Genomic DNA, 21550 nt, shown 5'->3' with positions numbered 1-21550 from the left:
AAGACAAGGACACAGGCTGGAGTGCGGTGTTCCAAAATGGCATCAAATTAGCCAGTGCACACGGTAACTGGGTGTCATGACCTCCCTGTTTTGCGTGCTGTGGTAGGTTGGGGCGCGCGCAAACGCCTTTGAGACAATGCCACATGCCGCAATTCCTGACGGGAACTTGTGCACCCATCTTGGACGCCATCTTGGGTGTCATCTTGGGCACCATCTTGGAAGCCATCTTGGGTGTCATCTTGGGTGCCATCTTGGGCACCATATTGGATGCCAACTTGGATGCCATCTTGGGTGCCATCTTGGGCACCATCTTGGGTGCCATTTTGGATGCCATCTTGGGTGCCATCTTGGGCACCATCTTGGATGCCATCTTGGAAGCCATCTTGGGTGTCATCTTGGATGCCATCTTGGGCACCATATTGGATGCCATCTTGGTTGCCATCTTGGGCACCATCTTTGGCACCATTTTGGGTGCCATCTTGGACACCACCTTGGGTGCCATCTTGGACACCATCTTGGGTGCCATCTTGGGCACCATCTTTGGCAATATCTTGGATGCCATCCTGGGTGCCATCTTGGGTGCCATCCTGGATGCCATCCTGGTTGCCATCTTGGATGCCACCTTGGACGCCACCTTGGATGCCATCTTGGGCACCATCTTGAACGCCATCTTGGGTGCCCTCTTGGAAAGCCAGGAGGCTGGGTAAACAACGGCAATAAAGAGCCCAATTTCTCCCTCCTGTGTTAGCATTTGCGAGATTCACCAGGAGTGTGTAAATGTTTCACGTGGAATTATATAGAAGATGCAGCAGAGAGACAGGCCATTCTGCCCATTGAGTCTGTGCTTCTATTCATCTGGCACTTTCCGAATCTCTTGGTCCATATGTCAATTTGCATATGGATTGGGTAATAATCTTGGGTTCATTACATGTGAGGTCCTGCTTTTCAGTTCCGCTTCGGACTCCTGATACTCCATTACCAGCACCTCACCCTTAACCTTGACCATGTTCCTGATTCCAATATGGACCACAACACCAAGACACCCCCTACAAATCCACCACCCCCACCTGCCCTGCTCCCCACCCCCCACCCCCCCACTCCCCACCCCCATCCCCCCACCCTCACCAGCCCACAGCCTTTCTGAATCTTTTCTAGCCACCTTTAGATTGGAATTTAGGAACAGGAGGAGGCCATTCAGCCCCTCGAGCCTGTCCTGCCAATGGGATCGTGATTGATCTGTGATCTACAGTCTCGCCTTTGCCCCATATCCCTTATGGCTTTTGATTAACAAAAATCTACCAACCTCAGATGTAAAATTAATCGATCCAGCATCGGTCGCCGTTTGCGGGGGAGAGTTTCCAAACTTCTCCTACCCTTTGTGTGTGGGAGCGTTTCCTAATCTCACTCCTGAAAGGCCTGGCTCTCATTTTTAGACTCTGCCCCACCCCTAGTCCGAGGCTCCCCCAACCAGCGGGAATAGTTTCTCTCTCTCTCCACCCTATCTGTCCCCCTTCGTATCTGGAAAACTTTGATCAAATCTTCCCTTAACTTTCTAAATTCCAGGGGATACAACCCCAGTTTGTGTAACCTCTCCTTGTAATTTAACCCTTTGGAGTCCAGGTATCATCCTGATAAATCTACACTGCGCTCCCTCCATGGTCAATATACCCTTCCTAAGGTGAGTGTGGTGCCCAGAGCTGCTCCCAGAAACTCCAGGTGCGGCCTAACCAGGTCTTTGTACAGCTGAAGCCTGACTTCTACCCCCTCGTGCTCCAGTCCTCCAGATATAAAGGGGAAAGGGAAGCTCGTACGATAGCGACCCTCTTGAGTGCTTTGAAAAAGTAGCTGATTTTTGGATATTTGGATTTTCAACAAGGCTTTTCTTTAAGGTCCCTCATTAACAGGCTCGTGACTGAAGTCGGAACTTGTGGAGTTAAGGGACAAGTAGCAGAATAGATAGCAAGCTGGCCGAAGAACAGAGGGCAGGCCTTAGGTGTAGCTATTCAGACGGAGAAAAAAGATGACAATACAATTCCACGTGGATCGGCGTTGGGACCACTGCTCTCCGCTGTCCGCACTAGCAACTGCGACATGAGAATCAGAAGCACAATTGCTAGTGTCACCCAAACTGAAGGGCACCGTTAACACTGAGGACGAGACGAAATAGAGGTGGACAGCAATCAGCCTTCAGGACGGGTGCGGAGTTGTGAAACGGACTCCAGACCAGGGCGAGGTGGTCTGTTTGGGTAGGAAGAACCAGGTGGTCAGGCACTCCTCAGATAATACAAGCCGGAGGCTTTATAAGGCTCTGGTCAGACCACATTTAGAATATTGTGAGCAATTTTGGGCCCCGTATCTCAGGAAGGATGTTCTGGCCCTGGAGATGGTCCAGAGGAGGTTCACGAGAATGATCCCAGGAATGAAAGGCTTAACGTATGAGGAACGTTTGAGGACTCTGGGTCTATACTCGATGGAGTTTAGAAGGATGAGGGGGGGATCTGATTGAAACTTACAGAATACTGAAAGGCCTGGATAGAGTGGACGTGGGGAAGATGTTTCCATTAGTAGGAGAGAGACTAGGACCCGAGGGCACAGCCTCAGAGTTAAAGGGAAGACCTTTTAGAACAGAGATGAGGAGAAACTTCTTTAGCCAGAGAGTGGTGAATCTATGGAATTCATTGCCACAGAAGGCTGTGGAGGCCAGGTCATTGAGTGTATTTAAGAGCGAGATAGATAGGTTCTTGATTGGTAAGGGGATCAAAGGTTATGGGGAGAAGGCGGGAGAATGGGATTGAGAAACTTACCAGCCATGATTGAATGGCGGAGCAGACTCGATGGGCCGAATGGCCTAATTTCTGCTTCTATGTCTTATGGTCTTATGGTCTAAATGGGGGAGACGGGCAGAGGGGTCGGGCAGATTCACAAATGGCTGCCAATGGTGACGCGGGTTAGTGAGGAGGCTAAATAGCAAACGAGCCGGGGTTCATTTGGAGAAGGGTAGAATTGGAAAGCAGGCCTCGCTCCGGGTTATTGTGGACAGTTATGATAAAAAGGCTACGGAGGGGGTTGGAGGAGGTACAGTAAAAAGCAGCTGACAAAGATGATAGCAGGGCTGATAGGTCACAGTTATCAGATAAGGCTGAACGGGATAGGCCTCGTTTCTCTCGAATAGGCTAAGAGGGTGACCTGAAAATGGCGGCCGGGGTGGGGGGGTGGTTTGAGAGAGGCTAAACCTAGAGAAGGCGCTTCCACTTGTGCAGGAGGCCAGAAGCATAAATGTAAGATAGTCTTAAGATATTAAATCTGACAGAGACATCAAGGGAAACTTCTTTACCCGGGGAGTTGGTGAGGATGTGGAACTCGCTACCTTTCAAACAAGGCCTGACGCAGAAAAGTTCCCCTTGTGGCTTCTCTTTATCACACCCAAATCTTAGCCCTGGGCTGAGCGAATCAGGCGGCTGCCTCTATAAAACCTCAGCTCCGGTACCTTGAGCTGATAACTTTCAGATCTGGCAGGGCGATGGAGAGGCTTGGCGTGGTGTGTCTTCTGGTGGTCTCTGTCTTGCTGCTCTCCGAGGGACGCCCCTGCAGAGACGGGGGGCGGTGTCCCACCCAGGCCTTGGATGGAGTAAGTGCGTGGGCCAGGCCCGCCGAGCGCCAACGCGACAAGCCCGACTACCTCAGAAAGGGGCCACAAGCCTGCCTCACCACGGCCACCAGCTGACATTTCCACCGAGGCTTGCGTCGGCTTAAAGGGGGTACGGGACCCAAGGAGGGTCTCTGGAGCTGAGGTGCAGATCGGCCAGGGTCTGACCCGAATGGTAGAGCAAGCCCGGAGTGGTGGTGGTGGTGGTGGTGGGGAGGGGGGAGGAGGGGGCTGAATGGCCTCCTCCTGTTCCTGGGTGTTACTTCAATCGCTCAAACTCTGCCCCCTTTTCTCTCAGCGCTTGGCTCCTTGCTGAGGTAGCCTTCCACGGGCCGCCAGATTGCCCGATTGGCTGCCGATCAAGTGCGTAGGCCTCTCTGCAGGCCATTCCCAGTGAGTGGGGGAAAAACGCCCCTCTTAAAAAACCCCCTGTTCCCATTTGCTTTTCCAGGAGGAGTTGACAATGATGTTTTACGACTTCGTGAAAACCTACGGCAAGATCTACAAGGACCAGGAAGGTAAGATTTGGACTTGACACAATTTTACCTCATACCGCGCTCTCGGCTATGTCCTCAAGAGCTCACGGCAACAGGAGGAGGCCATTCAGCCCCTCGAGCCTGTTCCGCCATTCAACCAGATTGCAGCCGACCTGTATTTTAACCCTCCCCCCCCCGCCCAACCTTGGTTCCTTGACCCTTAACCCACCCCCTTACCCAAAAATCTACCAATCGCAATTTTGACATTTTCAGTCAAGCCTCCCTCCCAAACTCAACAGCTTTATCGAGGGGTGGCGGGGAGGAGAGAGAGTTCCAGATTCCCAAGGAGTGATCCCTGACAGCGCCTCTGAACGGCCTGGCTCTCCTCACAGAACCAGAGGACTGTTACAGTGCAGAAAGAGGCCATTCGGCCCATCCATGTCTGCACCAGCTCCCTGAGCATTTCAGCTCAGCGCCGATCTCCTGCCCTTTTCCCTGTAACCCTTGCGCATTGTTTCTACTTAAATAATCATCCAATACCCTCCTGAATGCCTCAATCGAACCCGCCCCCGCCACACTCCCAGGCAGCCCATTCCAAACCCGAACTAATTTTAAGCTTCTGCCCCCTTGCTCTGGACTCTACTCACCCCCGACCCCACCATCCCTCCCCCCACACCCCGCCAGAGGCAATAGTCCCTCTCTGTCGTCGACCCTCTCGAATCCTTTCACCATCTCAAACCCCTCGATTAGATCGCCCCCCCCCACCCCTTAAAACCTTCGTCGCTCGAGGGAACGCAGGCCTAGTCTGTGTAACCTGCCCTCACAACGTAACCCAATTCGATTCAGTATCGTCAAGTTATCCCGAATCAAGGGAGGGGGTTGCGCAGTGATTGGGGCTTTTCCATCCCCTTTGAAAAAAGGAAAGAAAGGGTTTTGATTATGGTGAGCAGGACCTGGGTCAGTTGCATCGATAGCTTGAGGTGTGAATAGTGTGTACCAGGGGGTCTTGCGACAACGTAGAGCAGGGAATGCATTGTCGATCTTAAAAAGTGCAACAACAACGACTTGCACTTATATAGCGCCTTTAACGCAGTAATCCATCCCAAGGTGCTCCACGGGAGTGTTACCAGGCAAAACCTGACACTGGGACCCATAAGGGGAGGCGGCCACAACCTAGCCCCGATTGCTGCGTTTCAGTGGGCTTCTTAAGTTAAAGGCGTGCATTGCTGTAGCGCCTGCCACGGCCTCAGGGTGTTCCCAAAGCGCTAGGCCGCCAGCGAGGTACTTTTCTCCTGTTGAACGGCAGCCGCTGTCGCAGTCAGTGCAGGGGAGACGCAGCGGCCGCTTTTCGCACAGCAAGATCCCGCAGGCAGCAATGTGATGATGGCCGGGTCATCTTTTTTTGCAAGTGATGTTTGCTGGGGGGGGGCGTACGTTGTTCCAGGGCACCTGGGAGAACTGCCCCCACCCCCCTCACCTGTCCCCCCCTCCCCCCCCCCCCCCCCCCCGCCCCCAACCCCCACACCGCTCCTCCTCCAATTGTGGCTGTGGGGCCAAACTGAGACGGCTTTGTTTAATTTAATGACTCATCCTAGAGACGGCGCCTCTGGCAATGCAGCACTCCCTCGGGACTGGCGCTGGGAGTGTCGGTCCGGGTTGTGAGCTCGAACCCCTGGAGCGGGGTTCGAACCCCCAACCTTCGGACTCAAAGGTGAGAGAGGGAGAGATACTGACGGCGCTAGCAGATAGAAAGTGGCTCAGAAAGGGGTATGCTGTTCGTAAACATGGTGCTCCTAATTCTGTCCATCCGAATAAATCCAACCACTCCACAACTGGACTAGGTCACAGGATCACAAAGACATAGGAGCAGGAGTAGACCATTCGGCCCACCCAGCCTGCTCCACCATTCAATACGATCGTGGCTGATCTTGGGTTTCAGCTCCATCTTCCCGCCCGCTCCCCATATCCCTTCATCCCCTGAGAGACCCAAAATCTCTCTATCCCGCAGCCTTCAATGTATTCAACGATAGAGTATCCACAACTCTCTGGGATAGAGAATTCCAAAGATCCACAACCCCTCTGAGTGAAGTAATTTCTCCTCATCTCAGTCCTAAATGATCGGCCCCTTACCCTGAGACTGGGCCCCCCGTGTTTTAGATTCCCCCGACCAGCGGGAACAATCTCTCAGCGTCCACCCTGTCACAACCCCTTCAGAATCTTGTATGTTTCAGTGAGATCGCGTCTCATTCTTCTAAACTCCAGAGGATATAAGTCCAATTTACTCAGCCTCTCATCATAGGGCAACCCCCTCATCCCAGGGACCAATCTAGTGAACCTTCACTGCACCGTCTCCAATACAAGTCTATCCTTCCTTAAATGCGGAGACCAAAACTACACACAGTGTTCCAGATGTGGTCTCACCAAAACCCTGTACAACTGTAGCAAGGCTTCCTTATTCTTGTACATCAATCCCCTTGCAATAAAGACCAACACGCCATTTGCCTTCCTAATTGCTTGCTATACTGCAGGCTAACTTTATGTTCCCTGTACGGACACACCCAAGTCCCTCTGAACATCATTATTTACAAGCCTCAAGCCTTTTTAAAAAACTTCTGCATTTCTATTCTTACGATCAAAGTGAATAACTTCACACGTGGCAAATGTAAAGTATGGACTCTGCTGCCCAAATTTTCTATCCAGAAGAGACACGTCGCTTCAAGATCTTTGTGGAGAACCTGGAGAGGGCCAAGAAGCTGCAGGAAGAGGAGAGAGGGACTGCGGAATATGGTGTCACCAAGTTTAGTGACCTGTCAGGTACCGATCCACCTACACCAGCCTCGAATGCAAGGAGGACTGTTAAACTTCATGTTGTATTCAGACTTGGGCTGTGTTGTTTTTGCAGTTGGGAAGTGTCCCATATTTTACACATCTGACTTATGTCAGAGCAATGTTGGGATGACACCAGTTCTAAATCTACGACAGGCTTATTTACAACGCTTTAAAACCACACACATGGTCTTAATCAGAGCCCATGACATCCAGAACTTTCTATATGGTGAGAGTTCCTTCAGCTGTTTATCTTTGCCCGAAAGCTTAAGCAATTGAGCGGGTGCACATAGATCAGTTACCAGAATAACATAATCAAACACAGATCAATTAAACCATTGAACACTGCAGGGAAGTGACAATCGGAGCTGTTACTAGTGATAATGGTAATACTAGCGATGCTATTATTACTAGTTACAACAGATTCACTAATAAGTCCAATCAGGAATTCAAGAGAAACGTCTTTACCCAGGGGGGCGGGGAGAGTGTGGAGCTCGTTACCACAGGGAGTGGTTGAGGAGAACGGCATAAATGCATTGAAGGGGAAGCTGGATAAACACATGAGGGAGAAAGGACTAGAAGGGTATGTTGCTGGAGATGAAGAGGTGGGTAAGAGGAGGCTCATATGAGCAATAAGCTGACACCGACCGGTGCTTAGTGCTGTGGAATCAATTAATTCTTTGTGAAAACCTATTAGTAATGTGAGTTATGAATTATAATGATTCCATTAATGATGATAATGATGAGGTGAGAGTAATTGGCCTTGACTTCAAGGCTGCATTTGACCGAGTGTGGCATCAAGGAGTCCTAGAAAACCTGGAGTCAATGGGAATCAGGGGGAAAACTCCGCTGGGTGGAGTCATGCCTAGCACAAAGGAAGATGGTTGTGGTTGTTGGAGGTCAATCATCTCAGCTCCAGGACATCACTGCAGGAGTCCCTCAGGGTAGTGTCCTAGGCCCAACCATCTTCAGCTGCTTCATCAATGACCTTCCTTCCATCATAAGGTCAGAAGTGGGGATGTTCGCTGATGATTGCACAATGTTCAGCACCATTCACGACTCCTCAGACAATGTAAGAAGAAACTCCAGCTCTTCTTCCAAAAGTGGTGCTGGGATACTTAACATCCGCCCGAGAGGGCAGATGGGGCCTCAGTTTGAGGCCTACATCAGGAAGACAGCACCTCTGACAGTGCAGCACTCCCTCAGTACCGACACGGCGTCTAGAGTGTTAACACTGTGAGCTCAGGTCTCTGGCGTGGGCCTTGAACCCACGGCCTTCTGACTCAGAGGTGCGAGAGGGAGGGAGAAAGGAGGGGGGAGAGAGAGAGAGACAGGAATGGAGAGAGGGGGAGAGAGAGAAAGAGGGAGAGGGGAGGGGTAGAGAGAGAGAGAGAAAGAGAAAGAAAGAAAGAGCAAGAGAAATAACCACCAAGTCAAGGCTGGCTTAATTGGTTTTGGTTTTTCCTCAGAGGATGAGTTCAAGGGTGGAAGCACCCAGCCAGACAGCAATCTCAGTTGTTCCAAAACGGGCACCAATAACCAGATGGAGGACCTTCCCGACAGTAAGGACTGGAGGGATTGTAACTCAGTTACTACCGTCAAAAACCAGGTAACCACCACCAGCTGACTACCTTTCTGTGTCTGTAGGGCACAGGGCAGAAGCCTCAATGTGCGATCTCGGTCCCTTGAGTCGGGGCATGGGTGAGCCGTTCATTGTAGAGGCAGGGAAGGAAACCTAATATCAGGCAGTTAACATACTCCACCTTGGCAGATTACGTGAGCGGGCAAAACTGTGACCAACGCAGTTTATTCCGGGAAACCGTGAGGCCATCGCGAGTATGATCATTCGGTCTCTTTCCTCAGTTGCGAGAAGCTCGGGACTTTACAGAAGGAGGAAAGAGAAATCCAGGGTTCAAATACACAATTCACTAAAAGCTAAAGGATTAGACAGCAGCCAATCGATAAGCCTGATGGAATATTGTCCTTTCTCTCCAGGGGCTGAATGGCCTCCACCTGTCCCTATATCCCAATGGCCCTGATCACTATACATTGACGCTGCCTTCTCTTACATTGAAATCCCAGCAAAGGGTTAAAAATAACAGCAGGGCGAGCTTAAAATAGAGGATGAACCTTGGTGATGGTGCCTGGGTGTTGACTAAGGACTGATTCTGTGCTGGCAGTGGCAATGTTGGTGAGGAGAGACCTTCTCGTTGCTTTGCGTGATGCCGTTTGGGTCCTTGTCCCATCCTGTCAGGTGTGGATTAGGGCCTTGGTCTGACATTTGCATCTGACAGACAAGGTAGCACTCCCTCAGGACTGCCCTGCCAGTCCACCCTCCATTATTCAATAACACTAACGGGGCAAGGGCCGTAACTGTGACTCCCGGGAACCCTCAGCTCATCTTAAATCTCGCCCGGCTTCACATCTTGGGCAGGTCGAACGACGAGAGTAAACAAACTGATAGCGTCTAATGGCTTCCAGTCCCACCATCCCCTAACCAATGCCAATCTCTGATCCCAGTGATGCCCACATCGTACAAAATGGCGAAGGAGACAATCCCTGCTAAGCTAAACTGTCACATGCTAATGGTTTTTAATCAATTCGGGAACATGTTGATTTAAAAAGTCTCGACATTCCCAACTCCTTCCATGGATTCACCCCTCTCTATCTCTGTAACCTCCTCCAGGCTAACGCTAGCCCTAGCCCTAACCCTCCGCCAGCCTGACCCTAACCCTAACCCTAGCCCCAACCCTAACCCCTCTCTGTTATCTCCTCCATCCTGCCCATAACCCTAACCTTAACCTTCCTCCATCCTACCCCTACCCCTAACCCTAGCCCTAACCCTAACCCTCTCTGTAGCATCCTCCAACGTAACCCTAATGCTAGCCATCTCTGCAACCTCCCCCAGCAAACCCTAGCCCTAACCTAACCCTAACGCTCCCTGTAGCCTCCTGCAGCCTAACCCTAACCCTAAACCTAACCCTAATCCTCCCTGTAGCCTCCTGCAGCCTAACCCTAACCCTAATCCTCTCTGTAACCTCCAGTCTAACCCTAACCCTAACCCTAATCCTCTCTGTAACCTCCTCCAGTCTAACCCTAACCCTAACCCTAACCTTCCCTGTAGCCTCCTCCAGCCTAACCCTAACCCTAATCCTCTCTGTAACCTCCTCCAGTCTAACCCTAACCCTAACCCTAACCCTCCCTGTAGCCTCCTCCAGCCTAACCCTAACCCTAAACCTAACCCTAATGCTCCCTGTAGCCTCCTCCAGCCTAACCCTAACCCTAAACCTAACCCTAACCCTCCCTATAGCCTCCTCCAGCCTAACCCCAACCCTAACCGTAACCCTCCAAGATCTCACTCCTCCAATTCTGGCCCCTCGCACCCCTAGTTTTTTCATCATCCCTCCACCTCCGCCCTCCATAGGCTAGGATCTGAAATCCCATCCCTAAAACCTTCTCTCTCTCTCTTTCTCTCTATCTCTGTATCTATCCCTCTCTCTCCTCCTCCCCTTAAAGGCCGCTTCCTTGACCGACGTTTTAGCCACTTGCCCTAATAACACTGCCGTTGGTCGGGAGGCGTGGAGGGAGGCGTTCAGGTGGGAGGCAGGGACAGGCTGCCGGCTTGTCGGCTGGGGAAGGCGGCGTCACCAGGCTGCAAATGAGGAGCTGGCAGGAAAGGGGAGGAGAGATCGGGGATTGGGACCAGGGGGGAGCGAGCGGAGCGGTCGGGGAGATGACTGGAAGGAGATTGGGGGGGAGCTGCCAGTTAGGGGGCCTGTTGAGACGGTGAGGGAAGCCCCCTGCTCCACCTGGGCCCACAAGCTGTGCCTGAAAGGGCACTTACCTCATGCATCCAGGCCCTCTCACCTCTGAGGAGTGTCGCCCCCCCCTTTGTCCCTGGGAGTCCTGGCTGAAATGGGCTTGAAGCAGAGTTTGTTAACATGGGTGATGCACAACCTCCTCAAACACTCTGAACAGCCTGAGAGCGGAAATGTGCGAACCCCTCGCCCCACCCGCATTAATGCCAGGAGCGGGCGGGCTCAAGATGGGGGCCGAGGGCCAGATGTGAGGCTTTTCAAACCTTTGACTCGCCCCCATTTTTATTTGCCTCGAGTAGCTCCGATGATCGCAACCCCCCCCGACCCCACCGACACCCAATTTCCCGTCTGCAACCCCGCCCCTGTGAGGCATCGAGGGGGCGACGTTTTACCGCGTTATATAACTGCAAGTTGTTGTTGTAAAGGGCAGTAACCTGGTCCCTTTCTGCTCTTCACAGGGGACCCAGTGCAATTCCTGCTGGGCGTTTGCAGTGGTCGCCAATGTGGAATCACAGTGGGCCATCAAGACGAAGAAGCTAATCTCGCTCTCCACTCAGGGTAGGTGCTATCTCCACTCTGGGAATCCACGCAGCTCGTTCAACCCACCACACGATGCTTCAGTCGACGAGTGCTGGTGAAGACCCTCAGAGTAGGTCCCGCGCTAGTTCAGAAAGGGAGTATCAGACGCTCCCCTTTCGTTCATGGGCATGTGGGCGTCGCTGGCCGGGCCCAGCGCTTATTGCCCATCCCTAATTGCCCCCTTGAGAAGGTGGGGGGTGAGCCGCCTTTCTTGAGCCGCTGCAGTCCCGTGTGGTGTAGGTACACCCACAGCGCTGATAGGGAGGGAGTTCCAGGATTTTGACCCAGCCAAAGTGAAGGAACGGCCGATATATTTCCAAGTCAGGATGGTGAGTGGCTCGGAGGGGGACTTGCAGGTGGTGGTGTTCCCCGTGTGTCTGCTGCCCTTGTCCTTCTAGATGGTAGTGGTCGTGGGTTTGGAAGGTGCTGTCGAAGGAGCCTTGGTGAGTTTCTGCCTTCAGTTTCTGGGGTTGCTAAGCACTGTAATTCCCCCCATAAACCATTCCATCTCTCCCTCTCCTCCTTTGAAGATGCTGCTTAAAGTCAATCTCTGTGACGAAGCATTTTGTCTCATATTCTAATATTTCCTTCTGTGGCTCAATGAAAAACTTTATCCAATAATATTTCTGTGACCTGCCAATAGACACTTTACAATCTTTCCAAACGTGTGCTGTACCTGCCCTGGGAGTGTTTGATGGGGACAGTGTAGAGGGAGCTTTACTCTGTATCTAAACACCGTCCTGTACCTGCCCTGGGAGTGATTGATGGGGACAGTGTAGAGGGAGCTTTACTCTGTATCTAACCCCGTGCTGTACCTGCCCTGGGAGTGTTTGATGGGGACAGTGTAGAGGGAGCTTTACTCTGTATCTAACCCCGTCCTGTACCTGCCCTGGGAGTGATTGATGGGGACAGTGTGGAGGGAGCTTTACTCTGTATCTAACTCCGTGCTGTACCTGCCCTGGGAGTGTTTAATGGGGACAGTGTAGAGGGAGCTTTACTCTGTATCTAACCCCGTGCTGTACCTGCCCTGGGAGTGTTTGATGGGGACAGTGTGGAGGGAGCTTTACTCTGTATCTAACCCCGTGCTGTACCTGCCCTGGGAGTGTTTGATGGGGACAGTGCAGAGGGAGCTTTACTCTGTACCTAACCCCGTGCTGTACCTACCCTGGGAGTGTTTGATGGGGACAGTGTGGAGGGAGCTTTACTCTGTATCTAACCCCGTGCTGTACCTGCCCTGGGAGTGTTTGATGGGGACAGTGTGGAGGGTGCTTTACTCTGTATCTAACCCCATGCTGTACCTGTCCTGGGAGTGTTTGATGGGGACAGTGCAGAGGGAGCTTTACTCTGTATCTAACCCTGTGCTGTACCTGTCCTGGGAGTGTTTGATGGGGACAGTGTGGAGGGTGCTTTACTCTGTATCTAACCCCATGCTGTACCTGTCCTGGGAGTGTTTGATGGGGACAGTTTAGAGGGAGCTTTACTCTGTATCTAACCCTGTGCTGTACCTGTCCTGGGAGTGTTTGATGGGGACAGTGTAGAGGGAGCTTTGCTCTGTATCTAATCCCGTGCTGTACCTGTCCTGGGAGTGTTTGATGGGGACAGTGTAGAGGGAGCTTTACTCTGTATCTAACCCCGTGCTGTACCTGCCCTGGGAGTGTTTGATGGGGACAGTGTAGAGGGAGCTTTACTCTGTATCTAACCCTGTGCTGTACCTGCCCTGGGAGTGTTTGATGGGGACAGTGTAGAGGGAGCTTTGCTCTGTATCTAATCCCGTGCTGTACCTGTCCTGGGAGTGTTTGATGGGGACAGTGTAGAGGGAGCTTTACTCTGTATCTAACCCTGTGCTGTACCTGTCCTGGGAGTGTTTGATGGGGACAGTGTAGAGGGAGCTTTGCTCTGTACCTAACCCCGTGCTGTACCTGTCCTGGGAGTGTTTGATGGGGACAGTGTAGAGGGAGCTTTACTCTGTATCTAACCCCGTGCTGTACCTGCCCTGGGAGTGTTTGATGGGGACAGTGTGGAGGGAGCTTTACTCTGTATCTAACTCCGTGCTGTACCTGCCCTGGGAGTGTTTAATGGGGACAGTGTAGAGGGAGCTTTACTCTGTATCTAACCCCGTGCTGTACCTGCCCTGGGAGTGTTTGATGGGGACAGTGTAGAGGGAGCGTTACTCTGTATCTAACCCCGTGCTGTACCTGCCCTGGGAGTGTTTGATGGGGACAGTGTGGAGGGAGCTTTACTCTGTATCTAACCCCGTGCTGTACCTGCCCTGGGAGTGTTTGATGGGGACAGTGTAGAGGGAGCTTTACTCTGTACCTAACCCCGTGCTGTACCTGCCCTGGGAGTGTTTGATGGGGACAGTGTGGAGGGAGCTTTACTCTGTATCTAACCCCGTGCTGTACCTGCCCTGGGAGTGTTTGATGGGGACAGTGCGGAGGGAGCTTTACTCTGTATCTAACCCCGTGCTGTACCTGCCCTGGGAGTGTTTGATGGGGACAGTGCGGAGGGAGCTTTACTCTGTATCTAACCCCGTGCTGTACCTGCCCTGGGAGTGTTTGATGGGGACAGTGTGGAGGGAGCTTTACTCTGTATCTAACCCCGTGCTGTACCTGCCCTGGGAGTGTTTGATGGGGACAGTGTAGAGGGAGCTTTACTCTGTATCTAACCCCGTGCTGTACCTGTCCTGGGAGTGTTTGATGGGGACAGTGTAGAGGGAGCTTTACTCTGTATCTAACCCCGTGCTGTACCTGCCCTGGGAGTGTTTGATGGGGACAGTGTAGAGGGAGCTTTACTCTGTATCTAACCCCGTGCTGTACCTGTCTTGGGAGTGTTTGATTGGGACAGTGTAGAGGGAGCTTTACTCTGTATCTAACCCCGTGCTATACCTGTCCTGGGAGTGTTTGATAGGGACAGTGTAGAGGGAGCTTTACTCTGTACCTAACCCCGTGCTGTACCTGTCCTGGGAGTGTTTGATGGGGACAGTGAAGAGGAAGCTTTACACTGTATCTAACCCCGGGCAATGCCTGTCCTGGGAGTGTTTGATGGGGACAGTGTAGAGGGAGATTTACGCTGTATCTAACCCCGTGTCGTATCTGTCCTAGGAGTGTTTGATGGTGACAGTGTAGAGGGAGCTTTACTGTGTATCTAACCCCGTGCTCTATCTGTCCTGGGAGTGTTTGATGGGGACAGTTTAGAGGGAGCTTTACTCTGTATCTAACCCTGTGCTGTGCCTGTCCTGGGAGTGTTTGATGGGGACAGTGTAGAGGGAGCTTTACTGTGTATCTAACCCCGTGCTCTATCTGTCCTGGGAGTGTTTGATGGGGACAGTTTAGAGGGAGCTTTACTCTGTATCTAAACCCGTGCTGTACCTGCCCTGGGAGTGTTTGATGGGGACAGTGTAGAGGGAGCTTTACTCTGTATCTAACCCTGTGCTGTACCTGTCCTGGGAGTGTTTGATGGGGACAGTGTAGAGGGAGCTTTGCTCTGTATCTAATCCCGTGCTGTACCTGTCCTGGGAGTGTTTGATGGGGACAGTGTAGAGGGAGCTTTACTCTGTATCTAACCCTGTGCTGTACCTGTCCTGGGAGTGTTTGATGGGGACAGTGTAGAGGGAGCTTTGCTCTGTACCTAACCCCGTGCTGTACCTGTCCTGGGAGTGTTTGATGGGGACAGTGTAGAGGGAGCTTTACTCTGTATCTAACCCCGTGCTGTACCTGCCCTGGGAGTGTTTGATGGGGACAGTGTGGAGGGAGCTTTACTCTGTATCTAACTCCGTGCTGTACCTGCCCTGGGAGTGTTTAATGGGGACAGTGTAGAGGGAGCTTTACTCTGTATCTAACCCCGTGCTGTACCTGCCCTGGGAGTGTTTGATGGGGACAGTGTAGAGGGAGCTTTACTCTGTATCTAACCCCGTGCTGTACCTGCCCTGGGAGTGTTTGATGGGGACAGTGTGGAGGGAGCTTTACTCTGTATCTAACCCCGTGCTGTACCTGCCCTGGGAGTGTTTGATGGGGACAGTGTAGAGGGAGCTTTACTCTGTACCTAACCCCGTGCTGTACCTGCCCTGGGAGTGTTTGATGGGGACAGTGTGGAGGGAGCTTTACTCTGTATCTAACCCCGTGCTGTACCTGCCCTGGGAGTGTTTGATGGGGACAGTGCGGAGGGAGCTTTACTCTGTATCTAACCCCGTGCTGTACCTGCCCTGGGAGTGTTTGATGGGGACAGTGCGGAGGGAGCTTTACTCTGTATCTAACCCCGTGCTGTACCTGCCCTGGGAGTGTTTGATGGGGACAGTGCGGAGGGAGCTTTACTCTGTATCTAACCCCGTGCTGTACCTGCCCTGGGAGTGTTTGATGGGGACAGTGTGGAGGGAGCTTTACTCTGTATCTAACCCCGTGCTGTACCTGCCCTGGGAGTGTTTGATGGGGACAGTGTAGAGGGAGCTTTACTCTGTATCTAACCCCGTGCTGTACCTGTCCTGGGAGTGTTTGATGGGGACAGTGTAGAGGGAGCTTTACTCTGTATCTAACCCCGTGCTGTACCTGCCCTGGGAGTGTTTGATGGGGACAGTGTAGAGGGAGCTTTACTCTGTATCTAACCCCGTGCTGTACCTGTCTTGGGAGTGTTTGATAGGGACAGTGTAGAGGGAGCTTTACTCTGTATCTAACCCCGTGCTATACCTGTCCTGGGAGTGTTTGATAGGGACAGTGTAGAGGGAGCTTTACTCTGTACCTAACCCCGTGCTGTACCTGTCCTGGGAGTGTTTGATGGGGACAGTGAAGAGGAAGCTTTACACTGTATCTAACCCCGGGCAATGCCTGTCCTGGGAGTGTTTGATGGGGACAGTGTAGAGGGAGATTTACGCTGTATCTAACCCCGTGTCGTATCTGTCCTAGGAGTGTTTGATGGTGACAGTGTAGAGGGAGCTTTACTGTGTATCTAACCCCGTGCTCTATCTGTCCTGGGAGTTTTTGATGGGGACAGTTTAGAGGGAGCTTTACTCTGTATCTAACCCTGTGCTGTGCCTGTCCTGGGAGTGTTTGATGGGGACAGTGTAGAGGGAGCTTTACTGTGTATCTAACCCCGTGCTCTATCTGTCCTGGGAGTGTTTGATGGGGACAGTTTAGAGGGAGCTTTACTCTGTATCTAAACCCGTGCTGTACCTGCCCTGGGAGTGTTTGATGGGGACAGTTTAGAGGGAGCTTTAATCTGTATCTAACCCCACGCTGTACCTGCCCTGGGAGTGTTTGATGGGGGCAGTGTAGAGTGAGCTTTCCTCTCTATCTAACGCAGTGCTGTACCTGTCCTGGGAGTGTTTGATGATGACAGTGTCGAGGGAGCTTTACTTAGTATCCAACCCTGTGCTGCATCTGTCCTGGTATGTTTCATGGGGACAGTGTAGAGGGAGCTTTACTTTGTATCTAACCCCATGCTTTACCTGTCCTGGGAGTGTTTGCTGGGAACAGTGGAGAGGGAGCTTTGCTCTGTATTTAACCCCGTGATGTACCTGTCCTGGGAGTGTTTCATGGGGACATTGTAGAGGTAGCTTTACTCTGTATCTAAACCTATGCTGCAGCTACCGTGCGGGTGTTTGATGTGGATGGTGTACAGGGAGCTTTACTCTGTATCTAACACCGTGCTGTACCTGCCCTGGGAGTGTTAGATGGGACTATGTAGAGTGAGCAATACTCTGTATCTAACCCCGTGCTGTACCTGTCCTGGGAGAGTTTGATGGGGACAGAGCAGAGGGAGGTTTACTCTGTATCTAACCCCGTGTTGTACCTGTCCTGGGAGTGTTGCATGGGGACAGTGCAGAGGAAGCTTTACTCTGTATCTAACCCCATTATTTACCTGTCCTGGGAGTGCTTGATGGGGACAGTGTAGAGGGAGCTTTACTCTGTATCTAAAACCGTGCAGTAACTGTCCAGGGAGTGTTTGATGGGGACAGTGTAGAGGGAGCTTTACTCTGTATCAAACACCGTGCTGTACGTGCCCTGGGAGTATTTGATGGGGACAGTGTAAAGGGAGCTTTACTCAGTATCTAACACCGTGCTGTAAATGCCCTGGGACAGTTCGATGGGGACAGTGTAGAGGGAGCTTTACACTGTATCTAACCCCGGGCTATACCTGTCCTGGGAGTGTTTGATGGGACAGTGTAGAGGAAGCTTTACGCTGTATCTAACCCCGTGCTGTATCTGTCCTGGGAATGTTTGATGGGGACAGTGTGGAGGGAGCTTTACTCTGTATCTAATGCTGTGCTGTATCTGACCTGGGACTGTTTGATGGGGATAGTATAGAGGGAGCTTTACTCTGTAACTAACTTCGTGCTGTAACTACCCTGGGAGCGTTTGATGGGTCGGTGTAGAGGGAGCTTTACTCTGTATCTAACCCCGTGCTGTACCTATCCTGGGAGTGTTTGTTGTGGACAGTGTAGAAGGAGCTTTACTCTGTATCTAACCCCGTGATGTATCTGTCCAGGGAGTGTTTGATGGTGAGAGTGTAGAGGGAGCTTTACTCTGTATCTAATTCCGTGCTGTATCTGTCCTGGGAGTGTTTGATGGTGAGAGTGTAGAGGGAGCTTTACTCTGTATCTAATTCCGTGCTGTATCTGTCCTGGGAGTGTTTGATGGGGACAGTGTAGAGGGAGCTTTACTGTTTATCTAACCCCATGCTGTATCTGTACAGGGAGTGTTTGATGGGGACAGTGTAGAGTGAGCTTTCCTCTCTATCTAACGCTGTGCTATACCTGTGCTGGGATTGTTTGATGATGACAGTGTAGAGGGAGCTTTACTTAGTATCCAACCCTGTGCTCCACCTGTCCTGGTATGTTTGATGGGGACAGTGTAGAGGGAGCTTTACTCTGTATCTAACCCCGTGCTGTACCTGTCCTGGGAGTGTTTCATGGCGACATTGTAGAGGGAGCTTTACTCTGTATCTAAACCTATGCTGCACCTACCCTGCAGTTGTTTCATGTGGATGGTGTACTGGGAGCTTTACTTTGTATCTAAAACTGTGCTGTACCTGTCCTGGGAGTGTTAGACGGGACACAGTACAGTGAGCAATACTCTGTATCTAACCCTGTGCTATAACAGCCCCGGGATTGCTTGATGGGGACAGTGTAGAGGGAGCATTACTCTGTATTTCACCCCGTGCTGTACCTGTCCTGCGATTGTTTGAAGGGAACAGTGTAGAGGGAGCTTTACTCTGTATCTAACCCCGGGTTATACCTGTCCTGGGAGTGTTTGATGGGACAGTGTAGAGGGAGATTTACGCTGTATCTAACCCAGCGCTGTATCTATCCAGGTAATGTTTTGATGGGGACAGTGTAGAGGGAGCTTTACTCTGTATCTAAACCCGTGCTGTATCTGTCCTGGGAGTGTTTGATGCGTCAGTGTGGAGGGAGATTTACTCTGTATCTAACACCGTGCTGTACCAGCCCTGGGAGGGGTTGATGGGGACAGTGTGGAGGGATCTTTACTCTGTACCTAACCCCATGCTGTACCTTGCCTGGAGTGTTTCATGGGGACTGTGTACAGGGAGATTTAATCTTCATCTAACACCGTGCTGTACCTGCCCTGGGAGTGTGTGACGGGGACAGTGTGGAGGGAGCTTTACTCTGTATCGAACACCGTGCAGTAACTGTCCAGCGAGTGTTTGATGGGGACAGTGTACAGGGAGCTTTACTCTCTATCTAACCCCGAACTGTACCTGCCCTGGTAATGTTTGATGGGGACGGTGTAGAGCGTGATTTACTCTGTATCTAATCCTGTGCTGTACCTGCCCTGGGAGTGTTTGACGGGGATATTGCAGAGGGAGCTTTACTCTGTATCCAACCACGTGCTGTACCTGTCCTGGGAGTGTTTGATGGGGACAGTGTAGAGGGAGCTTTGCTCTATATCTAACCCCGTGCTGTACCTGTCCTGGGAGTGTTTGATGGGGACAGTGTAGAGGGAGCTTTACTCTGTATCTTACCCCGTGCTGTACCTGTTCTGGGAGTGTTTGATGGGACAGTGTAGAGGGAGATGTATTATCTATCTAACCGCGTGCTGTACCTGTTCTGGGAGTGTTTGATGGGGACAGTGTAGAGGGAGCTTTACTCTGTATCTAAACCCGTGCTGGACCTGCCCTGGGAGTGTTTGATGGGGACAGAGTAGAGGGAGCTTTACTCTGTATCTAACCCCGTGCTGAACCTGTCATGGGAGTGTTTGATGGGGACAGTATAGAGGGAGCTTTACTCTGCATCTAACCGCCTGCTGTACCTGTCCTGGAGTGTTTGATGGGGACAGTATAGAGGGAGCTTTACTCTGCATCTAACCGAGTGCTGTACCTGTCCTGGGAGTGTTTCATGGGGACAGTATAGAGGGAGCTTTACGCTGCATCTAACCGCGTGCTGTACCTGTCCAGGGAGTGTTTGATGGGGACAATGAAGGGGGAGCTTTACTCTGTATCTAACCCCATGACTTCCCTGCCCTGGGAGTGTTTCATGGGGACAGTGTAGAGGGACCTTTACTCTGTATCTAAGCCCGTGCGGTACCTGTACAAGGAGTGTTTGATGGGGACTTTGTATAGGGAGCTTTACTCTGTATCTAACTCCGTGCTGTACCTGCCCTGGGAGTGTTTGATGGGGACGGTGTAGAGGGAGCTAAAGTCTATATCTAACACCGTGCTGTACCTGACCTGGGAGTGTTTGATACGGACAGTGTAGAAAGAGCTTTACTCTGTATCAAACCCCTTGATGTAGCTGCCCTGGGAGAATTTGATGGGGACAGTGTAGAGGGAGCTTTACTCTCTATCTAAACCCATGCTGTACCTGTCCAAGGAGTGTTTGATGGGGAGAGTGTAGGGGGAGCTTTACTCTGTATCTAACTCAGTGCTGTACCTGTCCAGGTTGTGTTTCATCGGGACAATGAACAAGGAGATTTACGCTGTATCTAACCCCATGAAGTACCTGTCCTGGGAGTGTTTGATGTGGACTCTGTAGCAGGAGCTTTTCTCTGTATCTAACCCCTTGTAGTATCTGTCCTGGGAGTGTTTGATGAGCACCATGTAGAGGGAGCTTTATTCTGTATCTAACCCGTTCTGGACTAGCCCTGGGAGTGTTTGCTGGGGACATTGTAGAGGGAGCTTTGCTCTGTATCTGTTCCCGTGCTGTACTTGCCATGGGAGTTTTTGATGGGGACAGTGTAGAGGGAGCTTTACTATGTATCTAACCCAGTGCTTTACCAGTCCAGGGAAAGTTTGATGGGGACGGTGTAGAGGGAGCTCATCTGTATATCTAACCCCGTGTCGTATCTGTCCTGGGAGTGTTTGATGGGGACAGTGTAGAGGGAGCTTTACTCTGTATCTAACCCGTGCTGTACCTGTCCTGGGAGTGTTTGATGGGAACTGTGTAGATAAGCTTTAGTCTGTATCTAACCCCGTGCTGTAACTGTCCTGGGAATTTTTGATGATGACAGTGTAGAGGAAGCTTTACTCTGTATCTAACCCTGTGCACTATCTGTCCTGGGAGTGTTTGATGGGGACAATGTAGAGGGAGCTTTACTCTGTATCTAACCCGTGCTGTACCTGTCGTGGGAGTGTTTGATGGGGACAGTGCAGAGGGAGCTTTACTCTGTATCTAACCCCGTGCTGTACCTGTCCTGGGAGTGTTTGATGGGGACAGTGTAGAGGGAGCTTTACTCTGTATCTAACCCCGTGCTGAACCTGTCCTGGGAGTGTTTGATGGGGACAGTATAGAGGGAGATTTACACTGTATCTAACCCCGTGCTGTACCTGTCCTGGGAGTATTTGATGGGGACAGAGTAGAGGGAACTTTACTCTGTATCAACCCCGCACTGTACCTGCACTTGGAGTGTTTGATCGGGACAATGTAGAGGAAGCTTTACTCTGTATCTAAGCCCGTGCCGTACCTGCTCTTGGAGTGTTTGATGGGGACAGTGTAGAGAGAGCTTTACTCTGTATCTAACCCCGTGCTGTACCTGCCCTGGGAGTGTTTGATGGGGACAGTGTAGAGGGAGCTTTACTCCGTATCTAACCCCGTGCTGTACCTGCCCAGGGAGTGGTTTATGTGTACAGCGTAGAGGGAGCTTTACTCTGTATCTAACCCTGTGCTGTACCTGACCTGGGAGTGTTTGATGGGGACTGTTTAGAGGGAGCTTTACTCTGTATCTAACCCCATGCTGTACCTGCCCTGGGAGAGTTTGATG

At 51.6% G+C, this 21550-nt stretch overlaps 1 protein-coding gene across 1 annotated transcript in view; it reads left to right on the top strand.

Moving 5' to 3' along the window:
* The window catches only part of LOC144673788 (cathepsin W-like), a 40561-nt gene that overhangs the window by 216 nt on the left and 18795 nt on the right, over window positions 1-21550 (top strand). The window contains exons 2-5 of the mRNA XM_078535450.1: window positions 4098-4164; window positions 6823-6936; window positions 8418-8557; window positions 11225-11324. Of these exons, the coding sequence (XP_078391576.1) occupies window positions 4098-4164; window positions 6823-6936; window positions 8418-8557; window positions 11225-11324 (421 nt within the window). The remainder of the gene's footprint in view (window positions 1-4097; window positions 4165-6822; window positions 6937-8417; window positions 8558-11224; window positions 11325-21550) is intronic.

The sequence above is a fragment of the Cetorhinus maximus genome, unplaced genomic scaffold (assembly GCF_964194155.1).
Source record: "Cetorhinus maximus unplaced genomic scaffold, sCetMax3.hap1.1 HAP1_SCAFFOLD_468, whole genome shotgun sequence".
Taxonomy (NCBI): domain Eukaryota; kingdom Metazoa; phylum Chordata; class Chondrichthyes; order Lamniformes; family Cetorhinidae; genus Cetorhinus; species Cetorhinus maximus.
Note: the sequence above shows the minus strand (reverse complement) of the source record. Positions and strands in the feature narration are given on the sequence as shown.